We start from the raw sequence: 11,932 nt of genomic DNA, 5'->3' as shown, positions 1-11,932 counted from the left end.
ATTTCAATTAACAACAGGAAGTGTTTTGGATCCATATGAGCAGATAGTACTAGTATCAAGTACCTGATCTCGTACTGTACAAAAGTATAACCATTTAGTTTTCTTCGGACTTTAAAAATTATGTACATAAGAAAAACGTCAACCAATATATATATCTATCTGTTCATAGTGTCGCCTAGAATATAATGTATATATGTATGTATTTACCAGAGGGCAAGCAAATGTCTATTTACAGTGCAAAAAATATTGTTTTTTCATAGGTCTAAGTGTAGTTCTTAAGGAATAAAACGAAATCATGCAATCACTTAAATGTTTTAATGAAGGTAGGTCGGGGACTGTGGTTAATGCTATTCTGAGTCGCTGCTGCCTGATTTGTGCTCCTCCTCCTTTTTCTCCTCAGTCTTGTAGTGGCGATACTCCTTTTTAAGTTCCCACATGTTTTTGTGCGGATTCTTCATATTGTAATCACACACATCTTTAAGAATCTCCTTCAAATAGCTGATGGGCTGATTGGTGATCTTGACCAGATCTTTGATATTATAGTACTGATGCTTCTCAAAGGCGTGGAATAGCATGTCCATCACTGCATTCTTATCATCGCGCGCCTTCTTGCCCTCGGCCTTTTTACGCTCCCGATACTCGATCTGTCGGAATAATTAAGTTAATAGAAAGCAGGGGAATTAGTTTTTAGCTGTACTTACGTTGTGTGCATGATCCTTGACGGGCTTGAAGTTCTGGACAATCTTGTCGATGGGCTGTACCCTCCGCTGGGGCTCCGATGCCTTACGGATGGACTCCAGCTTCAGCTTCATGTAGCAAGTGTCGGCGATGGGACGGCACTCTAGCTTCTGGACGATCCGGCCCTCCATGTAGAGCTTCTCGTTGTCCGGCTGCCCAACCGGATTGGTAGAGCCCTCCTTACCTTCGGAGGGGGCCATGTGCGAGAATACCCCGAGCGTTTGCTTTGTCACCTGCGACACGTCCAGGACGTGCTCCGTGGGTATTTTCTCCTCGGGGTCCAGGGCCAGGACGGCCGGTGTGAGGGACAGCGAGACCTGGGCCTTCTGGCCGGGCGTCTTGTTGATCCGCAGCTTGCCCACGTCCATATTCGTGGGGGCCTTTTCCCATTTCTGTGCAATGTACTTCGGCACCTTTACCAACCACACGCCGCGTCCGGCGTTGGACAGGTCCAAGTCCTTGTCGATAATCTGCGTCTTGTCCTTCTCGTCCTTCGACATTCTTTTTGCTTGTCAGGATTAAATATAAATTTACAAAGCTGCTTGCACCGTTTTCGGATTTTTGTTTTTGTGGCGCAAATGTAGTGCTGCAAAACTCCAAGCAACAGTTATAGAAAAATACTAGTTTTAGTGTTTTTATAATTTGGTATTTTTGTTAATCTACATTTTACAACTTACAGTTTTTTTACATTTTTATTGTGGCTACCTTTAAATGTTACCAAATTAACGTTAGATGTAATATTAGAAAATTCAATTATTATTGTTGAGATCAAAAACAAATTATCTGGTGAACAAAATTAATTTGTTAGAGGAGCGCCGTTCTGTTCTTAAAGCGGAAAAGTTTTGATTTGGTAGTAGAAAAGTGGGCAAAAAAAGTTGTCCTAAAATTAGGGACAAGATTTTACAACTTTACAAAAATAAAAAAATGCAACGTTTTTAACCAACTCCGCTTTAAGTATGCCCATCATTTAGAACTTCAAGGAAATTATATCTTCAAATAGATTACTGTACTAAGTTTCGGGAGGTATAATTTTAATTTATTAAGGTATAACTAGCCGAATTTTGATGACCCCAAATGTTGGTTTTTTGTTTGTTATTTTTTTGATTTCATATCCCCATTGGAATAGTTTTATACTATTTTTATTGTTTCTTTTAAATTAGGTTGACAGCTTGATGATCGTGTAGAATCTATTCCTCCTCCTCGTCCTCCTCCTCTTCTTCATCCTCCTCCTCTTCGTAGCTGTTGCCACCAGTGGTGGTGGTGACATTGGAGGTCAGCTCGATGGCGGGCTCCTGCTCTTCGATTGGCGTGATGGGCTCCTCGATCAGTGGCTCGTTGGCCTCGTTGCCGCCCTTCTGGATGGCCTGCAGCTCCTGGGCGGCGATCTCGGACTCCTGGCGGGCAATCTCGGCCAGCTCGGCGGCCTGGCGGGCCAGTTCGCCCTCGCTCTCCTTCTCGATCTCCGCCAGGCGCTCCAGCTCCTGTTCACGCAGACGCTGCTCCTCCTCCAGGCGAGCTTCCTCGGCGGCACGGGCTTCTTCCACAGCCTTCAAGGCGGCTTCTTCGGCGGCCTTTTGGGCGGCTTCTTCAGCTAGACGAGCCTCTTCAGCGGCTTTAAGAGCGCTTCTTCAGCGGCTTTCTTCGGCGGCTTTCTGGGCCGCTTCTTCAGCCGCCTTCTGGGCAGCTTCCTCGGCCAAACGAGCCTCTTCAGCGGCTTTGAGGGCAGCTTCCTCCGCGGCCTTCTGGGCAGCCTTTTGAGCGGCTTCCTCCTCGGCTAAGCGAGCTTCCTCAGCAGCTTTAAGAGCGGCCTGCTCGGCAGCTTTCTGGGCAGCTTCATCAGCGGCCTTCTGGGCAGCTTCATCAGCGGCCTTCTGGGCAGCTTCTTCAGCAGACTTTTGGGCGGCTTGTTCGGCCAAAAGAGCCTCTTCGGCAGCGATTTTGGCGGCTTCTTCGGCAGCCTTCTTGGCCTTGGCAGCAGCCTGTTTCTCGGCCTCAGCGGACAGACGCTCCCTCTCCTCCTTCAGGGCCCTGTAAGTCCATTTAAAATTATGTTAGGTACACCTTAAATCCTTTATAGGAGCTACCAACCTCTCCTCCCGACGCTTGGCCTCGTCGGCTTTCTGGGCTCGCTTCTTCTCCAAGTCCAGTTCGTCCAGAGCTTCCTCGTTGACCGTTAGCAGACGCTCCTGGCGAAGACGCTGCTTCTCCTTGGCCTCCACATCGAGAGGGTCTTCCAGGGGCCTAGGGGCAGAAAATTTTCTAGATGGACGGTTAGGATCCAACTCGGCATCTGAAATGTTAAGCTTGTCAGGAAAAACCTTGCGTAAAACTTTCTATTTTATCTTTCTTCACATTATGAATCCTTTTCTTTGTTGTTCACTCATTGATATCAATTACATTATCTTGTACGGCTAATACTTACTATTCGGATCGGCGAGTGTTGGTTTGCTTATAGACGAGGCAAGGTAAAATTGCAGATACAGTAGACGCCAATGGTTTAGAGTATTGTGTGGCATTAATGGGAATTTTTAAAAAGTTCTGGGTGTGAAGAATTAAACCAAAATGTGGTTAATGGGTTAAGCATACATACATATATACATCTCAAAATGCAAAAGAGTACATAAAGTAAGCTGAGTTCTCGAAGTGTTGGATTGTGTATATTTGTGGTATAACAGTTTTCTATTTTATTTTAATCAATTTTAAGTTTATTTCTTTGGTTTTCATATATATACAAAAATATTGAACAAACGCTGTTTTATAGATTTTTCAGAGTTTATACACTTCACTTATACGCCCGCTAAAGGAAAAAGAGGTATGCATGACATTCAAACCCATAAGAAAAGATTTGTGTTTAGATCAGTATTTACAAATTAATATATTGATACATATTTGTAAGTAAATATCCCTACAGTGTGTTTACATATGCATGAACATAACATTGGTTAACAAAATTCGCGCTGACTTTCATATCTTAAATGCCAAAAATGATGCACATGAAGTATTTATTAATTTGAAATCAGTGAAATCGTGAAAATATATAATTTAATAGTCAGCTATTACTTATGTTACGAAAAATTGAAAGAGAATGAATAAGTATCTACATTTTGGTGAGTCACATGAAAAATGTTAGTATCACAAGTGATGCGCTGAATTTATTTGTTTTTTTTAATATTCGATCTTTTAAGCTGTTCTGATCTGACTTGTGTATTTATTAGTCTGAGTAGTGAAAGCGCCAGTGTGTGTCGATATCATTTGTTCATCTTGTAGATATCGGCTAATTGTCTACCACGCAAAAGAAAGTCTTTTAGATTGGTTTATTTAAGAAAGAGAAGTGTATGTCCATACAAAAATCAGGCATGTTATCATTTAGGCCTCAACTTCAACAGCTTCAACTGGAAAGAATCAATCAATCATAAAACGTATAACGTTAGTGAAATACAATGAACTGAACAATTCAGGATGCAGCAACCAAGAATGTAAGTTAGTTACAAATGAATAAACTAATTAAAATTCTATAGCACCGGCTTAGAAGCTATCTTATCATTGTGAAAAATAAATATTTGTACGTGACTAATAATTATACTTTAGAATTATACCGATAGAATCCTCTTAAACAGTAAATAATAATGCGAGCATTCGAGTAAAACGCGAATTAAGAAATAATTAAAATTTAATGCAAGCCATAGGTGCTTTATCTTATGGCAATCTTATTAATACAAATTGTCTGGCATGTAATGTGGGATGTAAATTATTTTTTGCTTGATTTGATTGTATGAATAGTGTTTTTTCAAGTGGTATCCATTTCGGTACCAGATATTTTTTTATATATTAACGGGAATTTAGAAATAAATAGTTTTAAAGAAAAAAACGCGCACATCTTTTCATTTAATGATGCTTCTTTTAATGAATGGCAATCGTTTGGCGGCAACATCTATAACATTTATGCTTGAGTGATATATACAGGTGTCATATTCAAGCGTAATGTAACACAATGAACAGTACTTACCTTCCTTCACAGGAACATGGGATTTCTTATCACTCTTCCAAGTCGGGTGTCTAAGGTACCAGGACAAGAGGTTAATATCGTTTCGAACTTTGTCCGAATCGTACAATGGACTTCTAATTTTATAGGCCTTGTCACCGCAAATCCTTACTGATGCAAGATGACTTTTACCTTTTGTTATTTAATTATTTAAAAAATGGGATTTAATAACCATTTACTATACAATAAAGAATCTAACCACAATTGTGAACGGAATACATAGTGCAGTAGTGTTGCACCGTTTCAAAAATTCAACTTACCAACATATTTTACTGCTGGCCTGGGATAGTGCGAAATGTTGTGTACTTCCTTGGCGATGTGACGCACAGGATTTGTGACACGGGCCACATAGGCATCTAAGGCTAGTTGCGATGTAGGCTCATAAGTGTAACTATAAATACATTCAGTTTTTAAGAAATTAATTTTCAATTTTTGTGAACAAAAATTCGTTCCTAATACGTCAGAAAACAAGGACTAGGTCATATTTCAGCAAATCTTAAAATCTATTTGTAGCGGATCATAATTATTTAATTATCTTTTTTTTGCACCCAACTTGTGCAGACTATCGTATGCGTATGCGTATTTTTTGCATTAAAATTACACATACGACAAGTGGAACGAATGTAATTAGGTTCTATGCCAAGGGCTTGTAAAATATGAAAATCTGCTCTATAGTTGCCATTAGGTAATCACACATAGGGACATAACATATATACTTGTATGTATTTATAACCTATTTTTGGGTTCAAAGGGCCACTATTAACCAAATGGTAGTTCAAAATCTACTATAGGGTTTAATATATAGCATAAACTGGAGAATAAATTAGGAAAGATATATAATGGTTGGTGGAGATATCTTAAAGATTATGTTTTACTGCACAGGGGAGAAATATAGATATACCCGATTTCAAGGTACCAGTGGGTCCTACTTACCCAGTGACAGGGAAGGGAGTGCAGCTACGTGCACGGCGCACCACGGGAGTATGCAAGTCACGAACCAGGGATTGCGCGCGGTTGCGAATCCGGGCTGTTTCCTCGGAGAAGGTCTGCAATATGGAAGGAATGTTAGGGGCGCACTTGAAACCCAATCGACGGAAGCGAGGACACAGAACACTCCAAGTTCTGCGCGGCTACGGAAGCTTTAGTAAAGTACGGTGGACCAACTTACGGTGAAGGGTTCGGTATTGAGGTAATTGGTTAGGGCCCGAGCACCGTAGCCAGGCGGCAGCCTCTTCAGGTAGGAGGGCACGGCCCGAACCGGGCTGGTTACGATCCTCACCGGCGAGGAGGTGATCCTCAGCGGAGAAAGCGAACTACGGGGGGCGTACACCCGGGTGACCGTGGTCGGGTTGTAGACGTAGGACGGCGTGTACGTGGTGTACGATGTCGGGATGTAGGTCGAAGTGTAGGTCGATGGCAAGTAGGTGGGGCTGTAGTAGGTCGATGGCGTGGTGTAGGAGTAGGTGGTGCGCTCCGGCGATGAAATCACTCGGGTCGTCGTGCGGACAACGCGAACAGGCGATGGAGAGTGTATGACGCGGGACACCACACGGGCGGGAGAGGTCACCACTCGGATGGGCGACGTGACCACCCGGGTTGCGCCATAGCTGCGTCGGGGCACCGAGTAACTCGAGTAGATGGGGTAGCTCGACTTGTACACCTATTTGGCAACGGTTCCAAAATTAACATAACATCTAAATGACAGGGTTCGGTGATTATGACTTTATCATTAGCAGAATGAGAAAGCAAGGAACAGAAGTAAGAACATAACTAGCGACAGAAACGGAAACAATTCGTTTATGATCCCTCCAGTAAGGGAGGGTATATATGATAGCTCAATGTTTGTTAATTCCGAGTCAAAAATGGTCGAGTTTAATACCTAAGTTGTTCATTAACTTGCTTATGTAGCCAGTAAATCAAATGTAATTTAACACTCCATTCTTTTTTTAAAATAATTTATAATGATCATTTATAAAGTAGGGATTGGAATACTTAATTTTACTTTTGGCAATTTAAAATAATAAAGAAACTCCATTTAATTTGCTCCTCTTTACAGCCATAAATCCCTCTTTAAGCGAATAGTTATGGGTTCTTCTTGGGCTATAAACTAAATAACTAAATAAGACTATGATGTGAGGGCTTACTACTAACCGAGTCGGCTTTTCCAGTGACGATGATGTGATGAATGTGATTGAACAGTGTGATAATAATCAATAGAAAGAATAGTAAAACCATAGAAAGATGGATGACAAGCGGTGTAGGCGACTAAGATGAAAATCAAATACTTACACGAGTTACTTTCTCGACCGAGGGGTACTGAAAGTAATACAAAATACGGCATTGGATTTATATCAGAAAATATGACAACTCTCATATTCCTTGACAATTCGGTGCTGGCTTGAAAATCTTTATCCACAAGTCACTTTCCTAAATTATGTCTTCAGTATGAATATCGTATCTACCTTCTATGCTCATTTCAAAAAAAAGGAATGCTAGGTTTATTTGAGATAAGACGGTGTTTATTTTTATTGTATCACAAATATGTTTTAACATGACTGCTTGAAGGTTGCAAATACACAGAGAAATTGTTGTTTCAGTTAATCTAGTCTATATGCGAAACTATTTGGTCATTAGTGGTGATTAGTCCAAGTCAAAACAAATACATCATCGGAAACATCGTATACATATAGGCACTCAAGGTTAGCGGGTTAAGTGGATTATTTCAAAGTAATATATATATATTGGTTCGAGACAATGACGTATTAGTGGGCACCATAACATTCAAAGCCGTGGGCGCCCGCTCCCGATCCGCTGATGGATGCAGTGCATCCTACACGTGGTAGGAGAAGTGGCGGTACTTGGTGCCGCCGGGCAGGTTGCCGGAGGTGGTCGAGGAGTAGCTGTAGCCCCCGGGTCCGGCGCCAGTGGTGCTGGTCCGCTCTGTGCTGTAGTTGTACGAGCCGCCGGGACCGCTACGCGACGTCTTCTCCACGGTGGACGAGTACGTGGAGCGCTCCGGGCGGTACGAGTGCGGGTTGCTCGAGTCGTAGCTGCTCTTTTCCACGGACGACTTCGAGGTGTACGAGTAGTCCGAGGAGGCGCGGCTGCGGTGCGAGCCGGGTCTGTCCGTGCACAGGTCTAAGCGTGGAGTCTATAAATTCCGATTTGATAGTGATATATAGATAAGGATTGTTTTGTTTTGGGTTGGTTTGGTTGGTTTGGCGTTGGCAACACAAGCATCATTTAAAGTTAAGGCAGGTCTGCTTTGCCGGCTAATCGACTCTCTGCTCCACGAACTGTGCTGTATGCAAATGTCCAAAATAACGCAATGCGACTCAAACGGGGAAATTGAAACATGTTCGAACTGTTTAACTTTAGAGTTTAATGCAACCTTCTATGCACACACAATGCTATGATTCTATGGATGAAACGTTAGATACATGGGTACACAGAGAGAAAAGACCATTCTTGGTTTGAAAATTGAAGCATATTCGATCAAATATCATAGTTTCATTCCGGTACTTAAATCGGAATGAACTACCATTTTTTTTTTTGTAGAAATCTAGAGGATTCCTGTCTTGTCTCATTGAATTAACAGAATTTTTTAGATTGTAATGTAAAATGCATTCTTTCTGATTTTACTTTTTAAAACCTCAAAATGGAATAATGAATTAAACGGAATATGCACTTATAATTGCAAATCATTCAAACATTTTCAAACAGATGCCAATGCAGGTCCTATTTCTCTGTGTAGGATAAAAACTTGTACACATGTTTAGTGGGTTAACACAGGAATTTATATTTATGGACTATGGCTAGACTAGATGTAGTAGGCCTATCGTTATTTCGTATGTTTTTTCTGTTTTTTTCTGTTTTAGTTGATTACGTGTTCTTAGGAAAGACTATATTCGTTCGACTAGCATTCGATTGGGTTCGGTTGGTCGGTTAAGTGTGGATGGGCTCCCTAGTAGGAGTACTTGGTGACCATCGCGCCGGACCTTTCGTTGCGGTAGGTCTCCCGGCGGACCGGCAGGGATTCGGAGGCGGCGCGATGGAGCCTCGGCAGCTGGGCGTCCAGACTGTCGCGGAAGGTGCGAGCAGCGGTATTGCCGCCCGCCTCCACGGTGTCGATGTGCTGGCGCACCATACCGAGGATCCGGGTCCGGTTCTTGTCCCGAGTGGACACGTACGGCTCTATCGGCTCGTAGGCCAGCTTGTAGTCCGGCTTGATGGCCGCCCGATTGATCGGATCGAGGATCGACCGCTGGCGCCGCTCGAGATCGGGACGCCGCACTCCGAAGGCGGTCACCGGATCCGAGATGAGCGACGGCCGCGGGACGAACGGAACTTTCTCCCAGTCAATTGGTGTTCTCTTCGTTCTCTGCAATGCCCAAAAGTCCACAAGTTTGTTTTTAATTTCTGGGTCAGCCGGGGGTTAAACGCGTGGCTAACGTGGTTAGGTGGTGCAGGAACTCAACTGGGCGGTGGGGCTAATATATACACAATCTTAAGTGGCTGCGGGGCATTTATATACAGCTTCGTTTGGGCAGTGGTTGAGATCGATGTGCTGGGTGGGTCAAGCTATATCCAATATTCGAACATCCTTACATTATGACTCAAGCTGCATATATACACATGTATCTGTATACCAGAGTGGACCTTTTTGTAGTACATAAGGAGTAAATAAGCAAAACAGTTCACTCATACGCAACGTTGCCCTTGCTCGTATACTTAATTGCAAAAAGGTAGCATACTTTACGGGTGGCTATTTAACCACAGGAAATTCCAGTATTTAAATTTAAAATTTGAGTTTCCAAAGGTCCACCCCAGTCTAAATACACATATGTATGTATGCATATTGATACGACGTAGTGTGGTTGTAAGTAATGTGCATTGGGAGCATTATGGAATCACTCGCAGCCTTTATATGGGACACAAACAGCAAACGTGTATTTATTTACAGCAACAAAGCCAAGTTAATATTTAATTAAGCTGTTTATACTGCATTCTATCCCTAAAAACCAAGCAACACTTCTCCACAATACATATTTAAAAGATACACATCGTTATATCGTCTCTTTTTCATTCATCAATTCACTATCATTCTAAATTATTTATAAAGATGCAACATTTGTCAAAATTCAAATACAAGGAAAACAGAAAGTGTCCAGACAAGATGGATTTACATATATATCCTTGCTTTGGATTATCATCACATTAAACTGTCTGAAAAATGGATCTTTTGTGTTTTCAGCATTTATCTTCTAATTTTGAAAAATGTTGCCGTTATTTTATTGTTGGCTCTTTTCATGGCTTCGGTTTATTTGAATATATTATGGAAATCGGAAAGATATTTTTAGGACTAGCGAAGAGCGAAATGCGCGCGCATATAGTATTACACATACAAAAAGCAAAACCACGGCCCGAACAAAAACAAATTATCGAGAGAGTTGCGTCCGTATGAGTTTCATCGAGAATTCGCATGTGTTTGGAATTCCACTCGCCTATATGCTAAACATTTTTGGGCACCAGACGGACCTCAACTTTTTGTAAATAATAATAAAATAAATAGAGATAGAGAAGAAAATGTTCAGCCTCCGCTGAATTCTTAAAATGTGTTCGCGTGTTATATTTGGGAGATGAGTAAACACGTATATCCGAAAGAGATATGAAGATCATCGCGCAGCAATAAATTTCGGAAAAATTCAATTCCCACGACCTCACGAAAATTGCAATGTTTTCACACTCGCATAATTTTGTCATATAATTTTGTCACATATTCTTAATGTGTCTGTCTGGTTTTATTATGGTTAGGCGGTGATCGCACATATATCACATATAGTATAATACAAGTACATACAGGCGTATGTAGAACCATTATGAGAGTTATTAAATTGTTAGAAATAGGTTTATGTATGATTTACTACACAAATGTTTACACTGAACCTGAAAATACTATTTGGCATATGTACATTTACAGAACATTCCAGTGATCATCAAATATTTTTGACCACAAGGACATTTATTCAGTAATAAAAAACCAGCTAGTTATATACTGTAAGTTCGATACGATATTCATATTTGGTAGACACTTTACATTCAAACGTGTTTCAATTTCTTAAATAATCTGTTCGCTCGTCAATATTAAACCATAGAGTACAGCCAGTGGGACACAAGCGTTTATAACTGAAATCTTGTGACTACAGATTCGATTAGCTAACTGCTTTCAAATTTGTCAAATTTATCCGCAGCGTTTGTAGACAGTGCATTCACAAGTGACTTGTTAATTTTGAATTTCGAATTTTGAATTTTGAAACTGTACGCACAGATATATTTCACAGATTTAAATCAAGGAAAACCACACTACCGTATGTCAAGTATATAATTTTATGTCGAAGGGCTTACCGTAACGGCGTAAGAAGTAGTCACCGGCCTCGAGGAGTACGTTCTGCGAGTTGTAAATCCACTTTCGTAAACCATTTTGCGATTTTTAGATGCTTTTTTGAAATTTAAAATTGAATTGTTCGTTGGATTTGGTTCGGATATATCGTCGTTGCGTGTTGTTCACTAGACGCCCGTTCGAGTTGATCTGCCTGAGAATGGCACGGAGCACTTGCTTATAATTTTTTGATTTTCAAAATTTTCACAGCCTTCGGTCTCTCTCACTCTCTCACGCTCAGTCTATACCTCTTTTTCTATCCATCTCCCAAATAAACTTATTTTTGGAATTAAGAAACATTGACATCTCTCGTCCCGAAGAGCGAGCAAATTCTGTTTACATAAAGCCAGCAAATTTCATACAGTTGTGTTAGGAAAAGGCCTATATACACATGTACATCGTCTTGTGCTTGCAGGATATAAGAGCCCTTTTTTGAAAACAAACGTCACGGTTGTTTTCCAGAAGCTTTGTATTTTTAGATTTAACACTAATTAATAGAACTCTATTTAATATTCGATCTTTAATGACGCGATAAAGTGGCCCCTTTTGAGTTGGTGATATATGGGTCGACATGAGCACAAATGTAGTGGGTCTTATTTATTTTTAAAATTTAATGAGCAAATATTGAAATTGACAATTTATGAATTTCAATTAAAAGCATTGGCTGTCTGTAATATATGTCATTAAACGTCGAAGATGTTAAAAGGCACTCT

At 41.0% G+C, this 11,932-nt stretch overlaps 2 protein-coding genes across 2 annotated transcripts; both read right to left on the bottom strand.

The window, feature by feature from the left end:
- Positions 1-183: 183 nt before the first annotated feature.
- On the bottom strand, positions 184-1,327 carry LOC108052165 (general transcription factor IIF subunit 2). The gene is made up of 2 exons (XM_017134502.2): positions 702-1,327; positions 184-644 (listed from the first exon to the last, which is right to left on the bottom strand). Exons 1-2 carry the CDS (start codon positions 1,236-1,238, stop codon positions 348-350), a joined length of 834 nt encoding a protein of 277 aa, XP_016989991.2. The 5' UTR covers positions 1,239-1,327; the 3' UTR covers positions 184-347.
- A 421-nt stretch (positions 1,328-1,748) lies between these two features.
- On the bottom strand, positions 1,749-11,380 carry LOC108052164 (uncharacterized protein CG45076). Its single transcript, XM_017134496.2, is given in 7 exon segments — positions 1,749-2,766; positions 2,827-3,028; positions 5,041-5,171; positions 5,714-5,826; positions 5,949-6,440; positions 7,070-7,096; positions 11,186-11,380. Coding segments are annotated over 7 exon segments (1,881 nt in total). The 5' UTR covers positions 11,261-11,380; the 3' UTR covers positions 1,749-1,925.
- Between the last annotated feature and the right edge of the window lie 552 nt (positions 11,381-11,932).

The sequence above is a fragment of the Drosophila rhopaloa genome, unplaced genomic scaffold, assembly GCF_018152115.1.
Source record: "Drosophila rhopaloa isolate 14029-0021.01 unplaced genomic scaffold, ASM1815211v1 contig_178, whole genome shotgun sequence".
Lineage (NCBI taxonomy): Eukaryota > Metazoa > Arthropoda > Insecta > Diptera > Drosophilidae > Drosophila > Drosophila rhopaloa.
The sequence above is the reverse complement of the archived record's forward strand: the minus strand, read 5'-3'. Positions and strand labels throughout refer to the sequence as shown.